At 51.5% G+C, this 20623-nt stretch overlaps 1 protein-coding gene across 1 annotated transcript in view; it reads left to right on the top strand.

Moving 5' to 3' along the window:
- Positions 1–20623, top strand: part of ABCA3 (ATP binding cassette subfamily A member 3) — a 633557-nt gene that overhangs the window by 167395 nt on the left and 445539 nt on the right. The window contains exon 5 of the mRNA XM_078663005.1: positions 19403–19568. Coding sequence (XP_078519131.1) covers positions 19403–19568 — 166 coding nt within the window. The remainder of the gene's footprint in view (positions 1–19402; positions 19569–20623) is intronic.

The following is a 20623-nucleotide window of genomic DNA, read 5'->3' as shown; positions in this document are numbered from 1 at the left end:
GTCGACGTCCAAATGACTCCGGCTCGACGTCCGTCGACGCCGGTGCCCACGTCCACATCTCCATTTCAGGAGGTTGATATTCCACCCGACTCCTCGAACGTCCATGCGACTCCCACGTAGCATCGATCAATGCCGGTGCCCGCACCTACGCCTCCTCTTATGCCACACGCTGATGCTCCTCTGGACGCCCTTGATCTGCGGCCTTCTGTGGCGTGGACTCCGGATCAGCCTTCGCTCCTCCACTGTTGCGGTCTAGTGGACGGGTTAGTCTCCAGCCATCCCCGACGGATGGGTTATTGTCACCTCCCCAGATGGCAACTGCGGCTAGTGTGCTTACGCATGGGCTATTCACAGGGCAGCTGATATTCTTTGTTTTCGACCCCTGTGGTTCCTCTGCTTTCTGATCCTTTGTTGGATCTTCTCCATAAGGAGCTGGCTGGTTTAAGTGAATCCTTTGCTGCCCCTTGGGGCATACTTGTTTGACATCATGCTGGGCACATGGGCGAGGCCTTCCTCGGGTGACCCTGTTGTTTGGGCCATAGCTCGTCGACACCGTCCTGCCCCTAATGATCCACTCTGTCTTTCCCTTCCCCCTAGAACTCAGGGCCTAGTTGTTCAGGAGCCTTCAACTTCGTCTTCCTCCGCCCTGCCTCTGTTGCCTCCCACCAGGGAGTCTAGGTCGTTAGATGCATGTGGTTGCCAGCTTTTCGCCTCTGCTAGTGCTGGCAGCCGCGCCATGAATACAGGGTAATGGCGCAATTCTCCCTCTGCTCTTCTCTTGACGCCACTGACTCGGTGGGACGAGCTCTTGCTCGGTCGGTGGCTTTGCGCCGCCATGCTTGGCGCAAAGCCAGTCACTATCTTAAGGCCCTTGTTCTGTTCAGTTCAGGCGCAGTTCTCACCACTGACGCCCTATCCTCTTTTTGCACCAAGATACAATTCTTAGTGTTGGCGCAACTTGGGAATGCCCCTGGTATAATTGCTATCATAGGGTGTTTGCGTTGTTTCTTCCACTTCTGTGGTGCTAGTTCTCCCCTCCCCTTTAAGGCTTGGGGTAAAAAATAAATAATAATCCAGCCCTTACTGGGCTTGTCTTTGAAAGTGGTGGCTTCGCCCTGTACCTCTCTACTGTACCTTGCGCCCTCGTTTTTGGGGCACTTTCCTAACAGGAATATTTACACATTCCCTGCTGCTTCCGCACAGCTGTTTCACACACTTCTGCTTGGATTCCTGCTGTACCACTCTCAAGGGGAGTGTTCTCTTTAGGATACTCGCTTCTTGAGTTCTTGGACCATTCGGTTGGTCCTGACTGTTTCCGACTGTCATGTCTAGCTCCGTCTCCTCCTCTATCTTGCGGGGGACTGTTGCTCCTCCCGGGTGAGAGGCTAATGTGGCTTACTAGTCTGGACATTGTTCTGTTCGCTTCTGCTTCCTCATGACTGTTGGTACTTTTCGCATCCTCTGTGTTACGCTTCATTTTTCTGCGTATTTCTTTGCCTCCGTATCTGCTGTGCTGTCAACGTTCCTTCATTCGGTGTCCGTGGTCATTGACCCGGTCTGCTCGCCTAAGTGCTCTTATGTGGTTGTCCAGCTTGCTTGGTGCCCCTTTTTGCCGGTTGCCTTCTTGCTATTCCGTCTTTCGCATCTGGGCTGCTCACGCAACCCTACAGGAGGCTTCTTGTTCTACTTCATGTGGTTATACCGTCCGCACGGTATGCTTCTGTTACGCCCAGTCTTCCACTTGACTATCGTTGTTACTGTAGTCCTGTTTTAGGTGCTTCTGATGGTTGCCGTCAGCCTTTCACATGCCTCATAACGGAGTTACTCTCCAAGGGCAAGTCTTCTGTTTCTACTACTACTCGCACTTTCTCTTCATGGAATGGCATCCTGCCAATACTGTCCTACGTATTTGGTTCGTACAGGATTCAAGGGTGCTTTTGCCACTGTTGTGCATACTGGACCGGTATGTGTTGACTCTGTCCTACTGGTTGTCTTCTCTCTGGGTTTTACTTACAGTCAGTACACCAAATTATGCGGATCCATCAGTCCCTGGGTTCAGTTCCACTTCTTGCGAAGTCATGAACTTTCATTTTCACACAGACATATCTAGTGTATGTTTTCTTTCTCTCACCCTGTATACATACGGGGGTCTTCATGCTGTTCTTTAACGGATTGTGGTACATTTGCCTCTAAATGATTTTCTTTCTTTCTGAGCTTCATGGTCTGGTGAGGCTGCGCTGGTTTGCGGTCCCCCGTGGGTCGTCACCTTGTTGACTGCTATGTTATGTTAATGAGCTTTTATAAAGCGCACGACTCACCCAGGGGTATCTCGGCGCTGAGCCTTGAAGGGGAAACACAGACATGTGGAGGTAGGATATCGGCAAACTTTAATAGGGAAAGAGTGTACTAAAAAAATAGAAAGGCTTTAAGATGTGTCCTAAAAATAAGGTCGGAAGTGACTTTGCGTAGAGCCTCAGGAAGTGTGTTCCAGTATCTGGGGGCTATGTATGAAAAAGATCTACCCCCTTGCGACTAAAGCGGATGCGTGGGACCTTCAACAATGCCCGAAAGTTTGATCTAAGATTACACCTAGAATTTTGTTTATAGATCTTTTTTTGCAGATACTCCGGGCCCATTCCGTTGATGGCCTTAAAGGTGAGGCAACATATCTTAAAGAAAGATCTCTTCTTCACCGAGAGCCAGTGAAGCTCTCTGAGTTGGGTGCAGGGACGGAGAGCCAGTAGGACGGTTTAACACCATCCTAGCCGCAGTATTCTGAATAACTTGCAGCTTTGCTAACAAAGTCTCTCCTGCCTCTGCCAGTAGAGCGTTGCCGTAGTCAAGGCGGCTCATGACCATAGCCTGGACCACCGTTCTACGATGTTTCAATGGAAGATAGGGAATCATTCTACGTAGCAGGCGAAGGCTGTAGTAGCAGGAGCCCATGATGTTTTTGACATTGACCCTCATTGTTAGCTTGTCATCCAGCTGTATTCCCAAACTCTTCACTGAGGAGGATGGAGTGGGGGGCGGGTCCCAACTGGGGAGGCCACCATTCGATCGTCCATTTGTTGGAGCATAAGCTCTGTTTTCCCTGGGTTAAGTTGAAGACAGCGTTCTGTCATCCATTTCGTGATGGCAAGCATTCCCGCCGAGAAACGCTTTTTTTCCTCAGTGGGGTTAGTTCCAAATGGGAATATCAGCTGAGTATTGTCAGCATAGGACACCATCTCGAACCCATAGGGCTTGACGACTTTGGCCAAGGGAGCAATGTAGATATTAAAAAGTGTCGGGCTTAGACATGAGCCCTGAGGCACTCCCTTGTCCAGATGGAATCTCTGAGATTTGAAAGGGCTGAGAGTGACCGTCTGCCCACGGTCTGTCAAGAAGTTCCTGAGCCATTTCAAAGCAAGGTCCTCAACACCGCACTCCTGTAGTCTCTCCGCTAGCAGCTGATGAGAGATCGTATCGAATGCCGCGAAGAGATCCAGGAGGACAAGTATTGCTGATCCGCCCTCATCAAGAGTTTGTCTTTTTTTTTTTTTTATCGTATTTTTATTGCAGAATTAGAAACAATACTTCAGTATATGCCAATCAGTACACTCACAGCGTCCCAACCTTAACAATGATAGATACATCGTACACAGCCATTCAGCCCACATCCCGGAGGCTGGGCGGCGAACCTGGTCCGTCCTTCCTGGAAGATGCTATCGTGTACTCCTTTTCCAAGTATCCGATCAGCTTCACCTCTCAGTATCTGCTTTTACCCCCCTAAACCCCCCCCCCCAAGCACCACCCAGCGAACTCAAAATTCTCCCGGGAATTACGCCAACAGCTCGCACCCCGATCAACACAATGCCTTCTATAGCCCTCCTACGTTCCCCGACCGGATCCTCCCAGTATTGTTACCAGAGTGCCTACCTTCCATCCCGGGAACCCCCCGCTCCTGGGTCAGTCCCAAGTACTAACCACTGATTCTGGTCCGTGCCGCTAGGTCGAGCCACCTCCCGTAAAACGCCCCCCCCCCCCCAACTACTACTGCTACTGCTGCTGCTAATGCGGGCATTCCAAATCCGTACTGTCACTGGGGCTCGTCACACATCAGGATTCAATCGCAATCGCCAATAATACACGGAATCCTCACGGACTATGGCTCCTCCTCCTCACCCTCCACCATGTAATCACGCAATGCCTGCACCACCATCTCCCAAGCCCTTGCCATTTCCAAACAGCTCTCCCTGCCAAGCCTAGCAGCCTGCCGCATCCTAATAATGCTTTCGCAGCCCGCCCACTTCAACAGCTCATTCGTCCATCTCCTCACCGACAGGCCTTCTTTAGATTTCCAGTGCCAGGTTATCTCCCTTTGTGCCAACATGAGTCCCAAATCAATAAATTTACTGGTAATTCTCTTTGGTTTAGTATGAGGGAACCAGAGCAGTAGACACGCCGCCATATCAAAGTCCACCTCCCTATCAGTCACCGCATTCAAAAGTTCCCCCACCTCCAGCCAGTACGTCCCCAATGTCGGACACCCCCACAACAGGTGATCCAAATCAGCCTCGGGCGCCAAGCATCGTGGGCACACCGCGTCGAGCACTTGGAAGTATCGCTTTAACCTCTCCGGAGTCAGGTACGCCCTGTGTATTATAAAGAAATACACCTGCTGAACTCTTGCATTTCTCGTACCCTTCCACGTCCGTCTCAGGACCTGGCTCCAGACCGTATCCGGTATGGGCTTGCCTAAGCTGTCCTCCCACCGTGACTTCAAAGCCAGCATTGGCGCTAGCCCCTCGGTCAACATCCTCGTATGGAGGCACGTTACCGCCTTAACAGTGCCCGCGGCCATCACCACGTACTGACACGCCATGGTCACTTCCGGCTCCGCAAGCCCTACCCCCCAATGCTTTCGTATCGCCGCTACCACTGCCGCGTGCAATAAAAAGGTACCATCGGCAAGCCAAATTGCTCCTGCAACGTTTGATAGGGGACCAACGCTCCATTAAGGTATAAATCCCCCACCATCTGTAGTCCCAACTCCTCCCATTCCAGGAGCCTGGACCAGTCGCCCCCATGCGGTAGCGCGGTCAACATCCCCAGCGGTATCTCCGGTGCATACGGCCGGGTTTTCCTCGCTCTTTTCAGACTCCTTTGCCAACACATTTTTTTTTTTTATATTGAAAACCTTTATTGAGAAAAAATAGGAGATACATGCGCAAGCCCACAACCATCATGGCCGGCCGCAAAGACAGTCAATAGAAACGGGAGACCCGTAGGTCAATCTATAATCAGGATATTACAAAGTACACCAGACGTGACTGCGGGGCGCGCAACACAGGATATGAGGTTTTCATTTTTAAATTTAGAAGAAGAGAGGGGGCTGCAACAACCAGGACTGCACACCTTACATAAAGGGACACAAAAGAAACAAGGGGGACGCAACCCATGTACAATCGGAGATAGGCTATGAATACAGCAACTATACAATAAGCAGCCGCAACAATAAGACTGGATAATAAGCAGCATCACAGAAAGCAACAATTCCAAATATGATCCCAGAGAGCCCACCCCCAAAAACAGGAGACAAAGGTTAGTTGAGACGCAGGAAAAGAAAAGAAAAAAAGGTGCGAGACCCAGAGACAGCCAACCCTATTAAAGAGGAAGAACCCTCCCAAAGCCGGAAAGGAGCGATAGGGACCATAGAACAAAACAAACTAACATAACAAACCCCCCCCGCGCCCTCCACCCTGCACCCCTGTAATGGCTACGGCCTAACCCACTAACAGTGTGCCTGTCGCCGCGGAACTGCCCCAAAGTAGGGAAAAATATAGGAAAAGGGAGATAGAATGGTCATAGAAAATAACAAAGGAAAAATAACCCCCCCCCCCCACAACCCCCCAACCTACACCCCTGCCAATGGCTACGACCTAACCCCACTAGCAGCGTGCCTGTCGCCCCCTAAACTACACCCCAAGGAAGGGAAAAAGGTGGAGGAGGAGAATATAACAAATCAATTCGAGCTCCCGGAGTCCCATCCCCCCACCAAGAGCAGACATTCCCTGCCATAATGTTAAGCAAATTATAGCAAATCAAGAGGCATTTCGCAGGGGAGCCGCAGGCAGAAGAAGGACTAACCCGCCCGACCCCCGGCACTATAGAGGCAGCAAATCCCGTCCCGAACACATCAGACACTTAAATATCAAATACTTAGAACCACGTCTGGCCTGCACTCCCACAGATATAATCCAGCAAAAACAAAAGAAACATTGCATCAAAGTCTATTCAGGTTTAGCCCCAACCCTCACGTTCCTACAACAGCAAGAGCCAATACAATAGAACAATTTACAAGGGACAGACTCAGCCCAAGACAGTGTATCGCATATCCCCCACAGCCCTAAAATCAGAAAATGTCAACACGGAGGAAGCATCCTTTATCCTTGTCCAGTCTTGCTTATACCGCCAAAGCCCACCAAATTACCATCCTCCAAGTCCATAGCTGTAGGGAATCGGAATGCCAAGGCAAGCCCAAGCAGCAACACATTTGCAACACTTTGATGCAACCGGACCTCATCCAATCCCGTTTCCTGCAGGTACGGTGGACCCAATCTGGCACAGAAACATATCTTCCACACTTCCTTCGGCGGGGTAGCGCAGGGGGAGAATGTCTCAATGTCCAAACACAGCTGGAGTAGCACCAAAGTCACTAGCAACATGACGTGGAGAGAGGTTCCATCACTCAGGTCCAATCTAGAGCCTACAGGTTGTCCAAGGCATCCGACATCGCAGGCTTGAAATGGCACGAAGACCAGCGTCTCTGGCCCTCCAGTATCAAGGACGGACGCCATCTTGTTGCATCTGGGTATTGAGTAAGGCATCTCGCTGTGTATCAACGGTCCAGCCGATCTCATTCGCCCAGCCGCGAGAATAACATCATCCATCTTACTCCCCAATGATCGGGCATCCTGCTCCAAGGTGTCGTCAAGGGCAGTCAGGGCAGCCATAAGATCGCCAAGGTGTAGTTCTGCCCCGTGCCCCCCCTTTGTCATGCTCCCCCTCTTCATATGCCCCGCATTAGGTCGAGACTCAGTCTCCCAGAAGCTGCACTCTTCCCTGCCCACTCCGGGGCAGCACTACTCTGGAATGGGGCCGAGGCACACACAATGGGGCACCGGGCGTCATGTAACCACCGTCAGGGTCACCAAGACCGATTCAATGTGACCAGATCGCGGCCACCGATGGAGTCAGCCCTGCTCGATCGCGGCTCGGCGCAAATTCGGGATCCTCCCGCCGAAAGCGGGACGAGTCTCAAAGCACTTCCCGGCGGCGAACGATCAAAATATTAGTAATCACTTGATCCACACAGGGGCACAACGACAGGCTTGTACTCGATTCGTGCCTCCAATCGGTCAGTGCGAGCGCTGAGAAAATCGGTCATTCCCTGCCACACCGGAGCCGACCGGTCCCTCCCGGCCTCCGGTGGCCGCTGTTGTGCACTTGGTGACCGGCCTTACAGTCCAATCGAGGCCCCTGTCATAACGCTGCTGCGGGCCGCAGACGTCGTTGGCTGTTTCTCCCTTTATAAAGCAGGCAAAATTCTCGGGGTTGCGCCATCGATGATCGGTCGTGTTCATGTATCCGTTTGTGCCATTTTGCGTCAGGATAATAAGCAGGATGAAAGCACCGGAGGAGATGGTACTCGGAGCCGAAGGACTAGGCGGCCATCGCGGTCGCCGGCTTGGCTCCTCCCCCTGCCAACACATTTTAAGCGTCCTCTCCTCCCCCGTGAGATCCCTCGAGTCCAGTTTCTGTTGCATGATGATATAAGATAGGATGCATTTTTGAATACCAGTACCACGGTCCCTCTCAGGACCCCTGAACTCTCTGGCCACATTCTGCGTTAGAACCTGTAGTTGCGCCGCCAGGTAGTACAGCTCAAAATCGGGGACTGCCATCCCCCCTTCAATCTTAGGCCTCATTAGGGTTTGCAGCGCCACCCTCCGCCTGCCATGGCCCCAAAGGAAGCCAGTCACCAGCATCTTCAGGTCCTTGAAGACCCGCTGCGGAACCCACACCGGCAGAGTTCGAAAATAATAAAGCAGCCGTGGGAGCGCCACCACCTTCAACAGTGCCACTCGACCCAACACCGACAGAGGAAGAGAGGCCCAGAATGCTATGCTGCCCCTCAGTGCACGAATGCAACGCCCTATGTTCCCCTCCAAGAGGTCCGCCGCCGTATGATAAATGCGCACCCCTAGGTAGGTGAAGCCCGAAGGCTCCCATAGTACCTCCCGCACTAGCGGGGGACAGGGCGTGCCCGCCCGCAATGGGAATATACAGGTCTTAGTCCAATTCACCTTAAGGCCCGACAACCGACCGAAACCAACCAGCATTTCTACCGCTCCTTCCAGGGACCGTTCGGCATCCGCTAAGTACAGCAGCAAATCATCAGCATATAATGATATATAATGCGACTCCGGGCCTTGCGCAATCCCATTGTACATGGTGCCTAACCGCGCCAGCGGCTCCATCGCCAATGCGAACAGCAGGGGGGACAACGAGCAGCCCTGTCTCGTCCCTCTACAGACAGGATAGGCCGAAGATACCAGTGGCCCCAGGCGCACCCTTGCCCTAGCCGACATGTAAAGCACCCTCGTCCACCTCCGAAATCCATCTCCGAGTCCGAATTTCAGCAGCACCCCATCTAGATACTCCCACTCGAAAGCTTTTTCGATATCGACTGCCAACACCACGGAGTCAAGATCCGAAGTCCCGGCACCATCCAAAATTCGAACCAGCCGTCGAATATTCATGGAGGTATTCCTAGTCGGGATAAACCCCGCTTGGTCTCTATGCACTAGTGTGGTCATGTGTGGCAGCAGCCTGGCGGCCAGAATTCGACTCAAGATCTTATAATCCACTGTCAGCATCGATAAAGGCCGGTAGGACGTCACACTCAGTGCATCCTTGCCCGGCTTCAACAGTGGTACTACTAGCGCCTCCCTCATTACTCAGGCAGGCAACCCAATTGCTTGGCCTCCGAATACACCACCAATAGTTTCGGTGCTAGGGTGTCAACAAATTTGACGTAGAATTCAATCGGTAAGCCGTCCACCCCTGGGGTTTTATTTCGAGCCATCTGTTTAATTGCTACTTTCACCTCTGCTAGCGTTATGGGACCTCCCAGTTCCTTAGCATCCTCGCTGTCCAGCACCGGCAGCGGGATCGAAGCCAAGTGGTTGTCTATCTCTGCCTCCTCCGCCTCCAGGTGGCATTCATATAGTCCTGTGTAATAGGACTGAAAGCACGCCATCACTGCTGTTTGCGAATATACTACCTCCCCCCCTCCGTTCTTATACTCATGATTGGGCACCCCCTAGGCTCTGGGTCAGCAAGCTTGGCAAGGAGTGCACCCACCTTATCACGCTCCTCATGCACCTTGATGTTGTACAACTTATAGTCATAGCTCCTCAGCCGTTCAGTCTCAGTCGCCACTATCTCCTTAGCCTCCATCAACTTCTCCTGTAAATCTGGTCGTTCCGGCCTCCGTCGTTCCAAGTCCCTCAACACCACTTCCGCTTTCACCAGATCATTCAGGACAGCTGTCCGCACATTTGAGAATCTACCCATGCACACGCCTCGCACCACCACTTTCATCGCATCCCACTCTATCGCTCGTGACGAAGCTGAGCCCATGTTCTCCGCAAAGTAGCTGTCAATGCCCTGTTGAACCGCATCACTGAACACCAGATCATCCAGCGTTTCAGGCCTCAGCCGCCATGATGGGACCGCCGACCTAGCCTGCTGCCACTGCACTGACACCAATAGGGGATTATGATCTGATATGGTTCTGGTCAGGTATTCAGTATGAGTCACCATCGTCGCCAGAGTGCCACTACACAGCACCGCGTCCAATCTAACATGCAGTTCATGTATTGCAGAGAAGTAGGAGTAATCCCTCATCTCAGGATGCTGCCCCCGCCACACATCAAGCAATCCCCACTTTTCCTGCCAGCCTTTCCTGTGAGCTGCCAGCCTGCGCACTGGGGAGTCGACTAAAGGTGGGTGCGACCTATCCAGTGCTACATCAGTGATCGAGTTAAAGTCACCCCCTAATAAGACAGGGCCAGCCAGAAAATGGGCCAGCGAACTCGTCAAGCCGTCAAAAAACCTGGCCTGATCGGAATTGGGGGCATACACACTACACAATACCACCTCCCTACCATAAAGCCGCCCCTCAACCGCTACATATCTACCCTCGGGATCCACCCGCTGCGCCGTGACTTGGAACGGTGTCCCCGCTCGTACCCATATTAGGCCCCCTCTGGCAAATGCTGAATAGGTTGCGCCAAACACCTGACCCCGCCACCTCCTTTGTAAGGCTCCACATTCTTTCTTAGTTAAGTGAGTCTCTTGAAGCATTGCTATTTGCACTCCCCGCCTCACCAAGTATGCATGCACCTTATGGCGTTTCACCATCGTTTGAAGTCCGCGGACATTCCATGTAATACATTTCACATTAGGTAACGACCCCATAATAGACATTTCTGTACAAAATCAGCATCAAACAGTTGTACCCCTCATTGCAGCAGTTGTGTCGCCCTTCCCAACCCCCCCGCATAACACCCCAAACCCCACTCCCCAGGACAGGACCTAATAACCCAGCTTCAGCCCCGTTCCAAACCATTAAAACCACACACTTAACACTAATCTGTGGTCGTCACCACAGAAGGCCTTAAGGGCCACAAGAGGGTGATAGAGCACCGATCCAGAGTAGGCAGAGCTCCCACCCCGCGCCCTCAGTCCCAAGCTGCCTGCATAGCCCCATGCCTGATGGCACCAAAAGTCCGGAGAGTCTGTCCCAACAGGAACCTCAAGGTTATTATATTCACCAAAACGTTACTCGTTAAACAGTCCATCTGAAGTCTGTGGGGTGACCTCTGGCCCTTTCACACTCCCCGTTTCCGATTCATCGCCTCCAGATTTTCCACCTTCCTCCTCCGAGGCCGACCCCTCCGATGTTCTTTCCAGCTGCGAACCTGTAATGGTTGCCGTCGCAGCTACCGCCCCTTTCTTGTCATCCGCCATCTGGGCGTCTCGCATGGCCCGCTGGAGTTTGTTCCGCGAGCGGATGCGCTGCGACTTCCGAACCCGGATCGGTTTTGGCCTGTCCCTTTCGCTTGTGCGCGTGCGGTCCGTTCCAGCACGATATAGTTCCAGCCATGACCAAGGTTCGTCCGGAGTCTGGAAGAAGTGCGTCCTGTCATCGAGGATAACCCTCAGTTTGGCAGGGAAGAGTAAGGAGTACTGTATCCCCTCTTCCCTCAATTCTTTTTTAACTGCTAGAAAGGACGCTCCGTTTTTCTGTACTTCCTGCGTATAGTCCGGAAAGATCGTGACATTGCTATTGTCCACTTGGAAAGGGCCCCGGGATCGTGCGCTTTGTATCAACAGGTCGCGATCCTTGTAATGCAGCAGTTTCACCACCAACGGTCGGGGTGGTCGGCCCTCTAAGGGTGGCCTAGCCGGAACCCTATGCGCTCTTTCCAGGGAGAAGAAAGGAGAAAGCCCCTCCGGCGCCACGACCGTTTTAAACCAGTCCTCCATGAATGCCACTGCATCATCTTTTTCAATCTTCTCCGGAAGACCCACCACCCTCACGTTGTTCCTCCTGTTACGACTTTCCGCATCCTCCGCCCGTCGTTCCAGAGTCGCCAAACGACCAAGAATATCTGTCAGTTTGTGTTCCGCCGTCACCACAGCAGGTTTCAGGTCCAGGAGTAACTGATCATGCTCCTTCACTCTATCAGAGAGCTTAGCATGGTCTGCTCTCAGGAGGCCCAGCCCTGTCGCAACCTGCGCTATATCGTGGTGCAGCGTTTCCTTCGTCGCGGTAATCACCTCCACGATAGCATCAAGACGTAGATTCAACCTTTGTTCCGGCGTGGAGTCCTCCCGTGGGGACCGAGCACCGCCAGTGTGGACCAAGGTGGGTGCACCATCTTGTTCTTGGGGTGCGTTCAAAACCCCGCCAGCAGCGGCCATCTTGGCCAGGGTGGATGCCCCCCCTAGGTCACCGCCAATAGCCTCGCTGCCCACAGCGCTCCTTCCACAGACCCGCCAACTATTGCCACCATGCAGGGCAGACCACTTCTATGTAGGATAGGGCGCCACACACCTCAGCAGCGATTGGTCCTGCCCCCTCCTCGCGTCTTTCGTGACCCCGGGGCACCCCCCCAGGCTCCGGTCGCTGCCGGTAGTTCACAGCTGGTGGGCACTATCAGGGTTCCGGGCCCCTCTCCAATTCCAGCTGTCCGGGCAACAAAGTCTTCCCGATCAAGGAGGCGTGCGCCCCCCGGTGCCAAATGCGCCGGCCGCCCGATCCAATATATGGCCGCGGGTCAGCAGCGCAGCTCCAGTCCATGCGCCAGTCCGCTCCACCCCCACACTTGCAGTGGCCCTGGCGGGTGATGCCCTGCCAAGATAGCAAGCCCCTGGGTCCCCACCGGTACGTAGGGCGCTGCACACTCCCCGCTGCCTACGGGTGTCGCCGCGCCCCTCGATGACCAGGAGCCCTGGCTGTACTCGTTCCAGTCCCGTTACCACCGCGGCACCAAAGTCCGCCGCCTGCCCGGTGTGGTAACTCCCTAGGCGGGTGGCCTGTTCACTCGTGCAGCCTCCTCCACTTGATCCAGAGCAGCGCTCCGTATGCGTTCCCGCCGCCCGCTGCAGGCACCGCAGCCCCAGGTCTGCCCGTCTCGCTCCAGCCTCCAGGATGGGGAGCGGGGGGGGAGGGGTGAGATGGCGCCGCACTCACCGCTATCCGGGGGATGATGGCAGCAACCCCCACGTTCGGCACCGAAGACACCTCCAGGAACACCTCCGCTCCCCTCGCTCCGCTCGGCAGCCACCAACGCTCCAGCCGCAGGCGTTCCCCGTCTCCGAGCCTCGACAGAGCCTCACGCCGCCATCTTGTCTGTGTTCTCGGCCCGGCTCCTCCGGGTTCCGGGACTCAGTCTCCACACGTCCCCAAGGTCCCGCCAGCAACCAGACACTCTGCTCCGGTCAATTTTCACCGTAGGTGGTGAATCCGTGTCTCCAGAGGCACTATAGGCGGCAATACCAGGAGAAATATCGGGACTCGGCGCGGAGCTGCACGCTCACACGGCCATCCCGGTCGGCGCTCAAACCACGCCCCCTCAAGAGTTTGTCTTAATGAATCTGTGACTGCCACTGTCGCAGTCTCCGTGCTAAATCCTGTCTGAAACCCTGACTGCGAAGAGTCAAGGATACTGTTGGATTCTAAGTAATGACTTAGTTGTTTATTAATATGAGTCTCCAATATTTTGGCTAACAGCGGCAGCAGCGATATCGGTCTATAATTACTTAGAACTTGAGGATCTGCAGTCGTTGTTTTAAGATCCGACGGACATAGGCCTCTTTCCACTCAGTAGGTGTGGAACCCGTTTGGATGGAGGCGTTAAGAATGCTTTGAACTATAGGAGCGCAAACCGGTGCCAAAAGCGCCATGTTGTTAGGGGAACAAAGGTCCCCTGGAGATCCCGACTTTGCTACCCACAGTTGCTTGTTTACATCCTCCAAAGAGATTGTTTCAAAATGGTTCAGATGAGAAGTGCACGATCTTCTTGTCTGGGACTCATGTTCCCTGGTCGGGCTAATGCAATCTGTGCTCATTGTGTCAAAGTTAGCATATATTAATGACATTTTGTTCTGAAAGAAATTAGCTATTGAGTCACAGAGTTCCTGCGTTTCGAGTGGTGACTGTTTACAGGCTTGGGGAGAGGCGAAGTCCTTGACTATGTTAAACAGTGCCTTGGAGGAGTTACTGGCTTGTTCAATTTGATCGTGAATATAAGAACACCTAGCCAGCTTAATTTTTTGGTGGTATTGAGAAAGAGCTGATTTATAGCTCTGTTTATCTCCATCACTTTTGAATCTTCTCCATTGTCTCTCCAGCATCTTACAGGATGATTTGTCTTTTTTCAGCTCACCCGAATACCAGGGAGCGGATTTTCGTCAAGTGGCCTTGGTCTTCTCACAATCAGGAAGGACTGTATCTAAGGTGTTCTTAAACGCTGCGTTGAAATTAACCAGCAATTCAGAAGTGTCCTGAGTGTTGTGCTCCCTATCCCTGTAGTGACGTAAAAACGTCTCTTCAAATAGTTCTAGAGTAAGTTTGTGCCAAGGTCTACAAATTTGAGTCTTTGGCCGTTTGGAGGCTTTCTTCTTGATCGCCTCGATTAGCAGCAAAAGAGTAAATATAATTAAACAGTGATCTGTCCAGATCTGAGTAAGAGGGGGTAGGCCGTTAGCTGGTCTATGTTGGTAAAAATCATGTCCAGCATATGGCCTGCACAGTGAGTGGGTCCCACCACCCGTTGTACTAATCCCATGTCATTCAAACTAGAGATTAGCTGAGTAGCGTCAGAGTTCATAATATCCTCTCCATGAAAGTTAAAATCCCCTAACAGGATAAACTTTTTGGAGGCCAGGACTTGTGTAGCTATAAATTCCGTCAGATGGTTGACAAAGTTCCCTTTTAGACCTGGTGGCTGATAAAGTAAAGCACCATCCCAGGTCTCCGTCGGTGACATGGAGACTCATTGCTGATAGTATATAACCATTGGGCTTTAAGATGGTCTTTAAAGACCAGCCCAATCCCTCCTCCAGTCTTTCCTGTTCTATCTAGGTGGATAAACTTGTAATTATCGGGTATAGCTAGGTTGATAGATGGACCGCTATGTGGGGTTAGCCATGTTTCAGTTAGGAAGCATAGATCTGGGGTATAGGTCGAAATCATGTCCCAGATTTCCGTTGAGTGCTTCATGAGGGATCTGGTATTACACAGAATATATCTTTGTCTACTATGTATTGTGAGGGAATCAACGCCCCTGCCATCGGGGGAAACCATTGCCGGGGAGAGATTGCACTCACAAATTCTGCATGTTACCGGGCCCTCGAGGACAGTAGGAGATATGAACGGACATATTTTCTGTTGCACTTGCCTACTAAGCGCCCCCCTTCCTATGTCCAGTAATACTTCTTTCGGGTAGGAGAGACGCACCACTGAGATGACACCTCGAGCCACTCGGGCAGCATTTCCTGCCTCCTGGCTCGGCCTGGCGCAGACAGGCTTGCCTCTGACGCGCCCGCTGCGCGCATGCGCGTTGTGGGAGTCATTTAGTACTCTATGGCCAGTGTAGCCCACAGCACTAGCTGCCGACCTCCACTCCCCCAAGATGGCGCCCGGCGAAATGCGCCCGGGAAGAGATCCCACGTCCCCAGTCAGCCGCCAATCGGCCGTGGAGAAACGCACAAGACCCACAAGAAAAGCGAGTGCAGCAGGTGAGGTGAAAGAGTAAATTTTAAAAACAAAGTTAAAACAGTTACGTTCTATGATTCCCGGCTTTCCGCCTCAGGAATCCCCCTAGGAGAGGCTATGTTGCCTTTGCAATTTATTGGGGTTCAGTCGCAGACCCGCCTCCTCTATGGGTATGGCTTTAGTATCTATTCTAAGTTAAGGAATATGCGACTAGACGTCTCTATCAGATGAACGAGTTACCCTCGGTAACGATGTATCTGGTAGAGACATAGTCTAGCCGCAGATTCCTTAACGCCCGCCCGTCCTCCCCGTTCTGCGAGGACATTTTCAGGTTGGGCTTTCTATTCTTGCCTCCCTCCGGGTGGCTTGATCCTTCTGCAGGGCGACGCTTTCACTTCACTCCAACACAGGATGCTGATGCTTCATTCTTTTTTCGTAGCTCTACTCCGCCCAGTCTTGTAATTAGTCGGTATGCTCATGTGTCATGTATTTTTTCCAATCCTATGCTCTGGGTTGTACAGTGTGGGTTCTATTTGTGTTTTTTCCCACCCCCACTCTCCCCTTGGGGTCTCTTACCACCCCTGTGCTCCATTGGTTTGAAGTCTATTAGCTCTGCCACATTTTATAGGTCTCTTATTGGGGATACAATGTCTCTTCTGGTGACGTCTTGTGGTCAATTGTCCTAGTTCCTGTGTGCCGGACTTGTTGTCCTTCACAGTTATACATTAAGGTTGCAGACTTTGTCGTCTGCCATAATGTTGTTTACATCTTCATTTACCTCCAAGGGTGGTTGGCCTTCACTTTTGCTGGGTTGCTTCTCAGAGCGGGGCTCTGCTCTTTCCCTTCACTAGTTTGCAATATACAGTGCCTGGCACTTTCCTTTATTGTGCTGTTTTTCACCATTCAATGTTGTTTCATCATTTTCGCACACTGTTCCTATATTCTAACAGTTGTTTGGTGGTTGTGGCGCGGAAAAGTTTCTCTGAAGAAAACTGACGTCAGCACGCCGGGAGGGGCATAAATGGCTCTGCTACATCACGTCCGTGGACTACGTCAGGGCGGAGCAGCCCCGGCGCGCAGTGGTGCTGCTGCGGAAAGTTTTCCAGATCCAGTCTGACGCCTGGGGATATTCTAAGTTAAGGAATCTGCGGCTAGACTATGTCTCTACCAGATTCATCGTTACCGAAGGTAAGTAACTCGTTCATTAAACCAAGCATGTAGAAAGTGTGCAATGTGGTAAAGCAACAAGTTAATTCATGGCATGAACAAAGAGTTAAAGTATTTTGAAAAAGGTTTGAGTAAAGGAAAATAGGAGAAAAAATGAATTTTTAATACAGGAAATGGAGGCGAGAAAGGGTTGTGTTACATGGTTGTCCTCTTCTCACTGCTTCGCTAGTTGAAGATTTTGAGAAAGTGCATTTGACATTAATGGGCAGTTGAAAATGTAGAACTAGCTCTAAAGGAACTCAATATATTGGGCTTGCTTAAAAAAGTTAATTGTTTAAGGATGGATTTCATAAACGTGTCATCAAGGGCAGATTGTCAAAATACATTTTGAAGCTTTGCTTTAAAATGCTCCTGGCCTACGGAGGTCCTTGCAGGCGTTGCTGAGCGAAATTGCGGCCTTTGGGGATCTCTCAGGCTTTAAAGTGAACGTGACGAAATCACAGATTCTAAATCTATACATTCCACCGGAGGAGGTTGAGGCGTTGCAGCCGGACTTCACATTCCAATGGGCGCAATCAGACATTGATTATCTGGGGTTCAAAGTGGCGCAGACTATCGCCAAAACGGTGTCGCTGAACTATGCTTGGCTGTTGGACCACACGGTCAAATCTCTGGACGCCTGGTCGCGCCTCAAACTGGCCTGGTTTGGGAGGGTAGCGGCGGTCAAAATGAAGGTACTACCCGGTGTCTTGTACATTTTTCAAATGCTTCCGCTGGCGCCTCCCCCAGGAGCCCTTAAGAAATTGCAGTCACTTATAACCCGCTTTGTATGGGAGGGTGAGAAGCCGCGCATCTCCCTGGCACAAATGGAAACCCCGAAAAGGCAGGGGAGACTGGGTCTACCGCTGGTTGGTGTCTACTATCAGGCGGCGTGTTTGCGGTTTATTGTGGAATAGAATAGACCGTTGTCTAGCAAACATTGGCTTTTCATGGATCAGTCAGTGCGGGGGTGAACATATGGAGGGAGCTACGGCTGTCAGTAGGCATAGGGCGTGGGGACTATATTCTTCCCTGGTCACAGCGCCTACCCTCAAAGTGTGGGATAGTATCACTGAAGAAAGGGTGGACTTTCTTCCCCTCACCGCTGACTCCCATTGTTGACAACCCAGACTTTCCTCCGGGGCAGGCATCTGTTGTGTTCCACAGATGGCGAGAGGAGCAGTGTAAGAGGGAGGGATCCCTTTTTAATACTGAGGGCCTGATCCCATTTGTCCACTGCAGAAAGATTATGACTTACCATCCTCGGACGCCTTTTCTTCCAGCCAGGTTGCGCATTGGGTCACTAGATCAGCTAACTATTCCTGTGTGTCCCGACCTCTCCCAGCATTCAAAAAATGGTTAGTTTGCAAGAAAGACTACCGCAGACTTAAATCGGACCTATACGCCAAGCTCATAGATCGCCCCGCGTGTCTCCGTACTAAAGCCCAGGTGCGTTGCGAGACGGAACTGGGCAGACCCTTGACATCTAAGGAGTGGGAGCATGTCGTCCATAGAGCGCATCACACTGCACATAGTACAGCGGGGACAGAATCTGCTTGTAAGGTAGCTGCTTACTGGTACTACACGCCTGCTCGGATACACTCCTGGGATAACAGCAAATCCGATCTCTGCTGGTGGTGCAACAGGAACTTTGGTGCATTTGCTGTGGCATTGTCCGTAGCTGGTTCGCTATTGGGAGATGGTTCTTGACGACGTCAATGCTACGTTTCGGATTGTGCTACCACGCGCATGAGAATATACTCTGCTAGGTCTTTCCCATCCCAAAACCTTCCCACTAAAGTCTGTTAAAGGTCAACAGATTGCACTGGCGCTGTTAGCTTCGAGGCAAGTCATATTGGCGAAGTGGGGTTCGCCAGCAGCACCTGAGATTCTGGACTGGATATACCGCTTGTGGCAACTATTGGCTATGGAGCGCATGTCGATGAGCGTGGAAGGCAATGACAGAGGCTTTGAGGAGCTATGGTCTCCCTTCTTACAAATACTCATGAAAGACATTAGAGAGGTGACTTGCCCGAAGTACTTGCAAATTCTTAAGCTTATACCGTTAGAACCCCTGTCTGGCACTTCGATTGCCCTGTGTGTTGCTTGAGTACAATGCGGCCCCTTGCTGTTAGGGAAGGCTTTTGATTTGTGGCAGAACTGATGCGGAGGGGGGAGGGGGGATGGGGGAAGGTGGGTATTCAATGTTTATCTTTTGTTGGGTTGTTAGCACTCTTTAAAAGGGAACCGGTGCAGTTTTCTGAGTGATTGCTGCTCGAGCGGCCGCCTCCCGAGCTGATGGCTCGAATGTTGTGTATTTGTATGTGCAACCCGCTCTGCCGGCCTTGGGATGTAGGCAGGAAGCTGTGTTTCTTTTTCCGTGTCCCGCTTAATCAAAACAATTGATTCTAAAATGCTCCTGGCAGAAAGTAGGAATTTCTATACATTCTAGTCTATGAATGTGGATGTCTCAAACATTGTGGCTACTTTAGTTCCTGTTTGGGAAAGGAACAGGCTGCAAAGTCTCTTCAGTTCAGTGAAGGAAGGATAGGAGTAGTGCACACGTGGCTTATCTGAGCGCACAAAAGAATGTAAAGCACTGTTTTCATCTCTACAAATGAACACTTCTGACCTGGAGAAATATTGTTGCAAGGAACGACTATTTGGATCTTCAGCAGCAAGGCACTCTGTAAAACGGTATAGGGGCTGTTTGATACGTCCAGAGTATAAAAAAAATCCCACCTCCAGCAGCACTGAGAAACACACCCGCTTTCTGTCTTTCTCTCCTCTACCTTCTTACCAATTTTCCTGTTTGCAAAACACTGATGTAATTTTAATACCTTGTGCCGTATTTTCTAGGTAAAGTATCACCTTCGCTTCAAGTACAGCCCACGGAATGCCCCCAAGAGTGAGCAGACTGGCCTCAACCCCAATATGGACAAAGATTGGCATACCCGCTACCTGTTTCCAATCTTTCAGCTTCCTGGCCCAAGAGAACCCCAGTACTCAGATGGAGGGACACCAGGTATGGACTTATTCGCATCATTTGGCGGTAGATGTAGGGTTGCTTTGTCTTTTCCCTAGTATGTAGTGCATCAGAGTTACGTTTCAGCTCTTGCGCTGTGGTATATTCACTTTTACTATTTACATTAATGACAGAATTCAGCTACACTTAGTTTTTCTGTGGGTCAATCAGTGATTTCCACCGCTCTGAAGATATTAGTAAGATCTTATTGTCTGCCCCGTTTTATATTATGATTTTATGTTCTGCCAATCTGAAAGCGCTGGTCTCTGGAGCTTGAAGGAGCTAGCTTAGGTGTGCTTTGAAATTAATGCCATGTCTGAATTGGGGTGGTAGAGTGGGCTAAAGAACGGTGATGGATCAAACCCAGATCTTTTGACTGGGTGTGAGTGTTTGATTGGTTCTGATGCTCCGTCCATCACCACCCTCTTTTGTACCGCTTTTGGCCGCCATAAGTGTGGCAGGGTATGCTCAGACGTGAGTCCCTTGCTCACTGTGCCACTGGATTCAAGCAAGCCGGGCTGAAGACGCCTGGAATGCCAGAAACCGGTCCTCGGAAGCTCATTTCCGGTCCAGGGAAGGCATGGCTTGGCAGTTCGGGCTGGACTGTTCCCATGAGGCACAGGGTCAGACTGATTTGCATATAGCCATGTCTGAATTGGGGTGGCAGAGTGGGCTAAAGAACGGTGATGGATCAAACCCAGATCTTTTGACTGGGTGTGAGTGTTTGATTGGTTCTGATGCTCCGTCCATCACCACCCCCTTTTGTACTGCTTTTGGCCGCCATAAGTGTGGCAGGGTATGCTCAGACGTGAGTCCCTTGCTCACTTTGCCACTGGATTCAAGCAAGCCGGGCTGAAGACGGCTGGAATGCCAGAAACCGGTCCTCGGAAGCTTGTTTCCGGTCCAGGGAAGGCATGGCTTGGCAGTTCGGGCTGGACTGTTCCCATGAGGCACAGGGTTAGACTAATTTGCATATAGCCATGTCTGAACTGGGGTGGCAGAGTGGGCTAAAGAACGATGAATTGAAATTAATGTGTCATTTAAAGCCCGGAAGG

The sequence above is a fragment of the Lissotriton helveticus genome, chromosome 10 (genome assembly GCF_964261635.1).
Source record: "Lissotriton helveticus chromosome 10, aLisHel1.1, whole genome shotgun sequence".
In the NCBI taxonomy this organism is placed as follows: Eukaryota; Metazoa; Chordata; class Amphibia; order Caudata; family Salamandridae; genus Lissotriton; species Lissotriton helveticus.
Note: the sequence above shows the minus strand (reverse complement) of the source record. Positions and strands in the feature narration are given on the sequence as shown.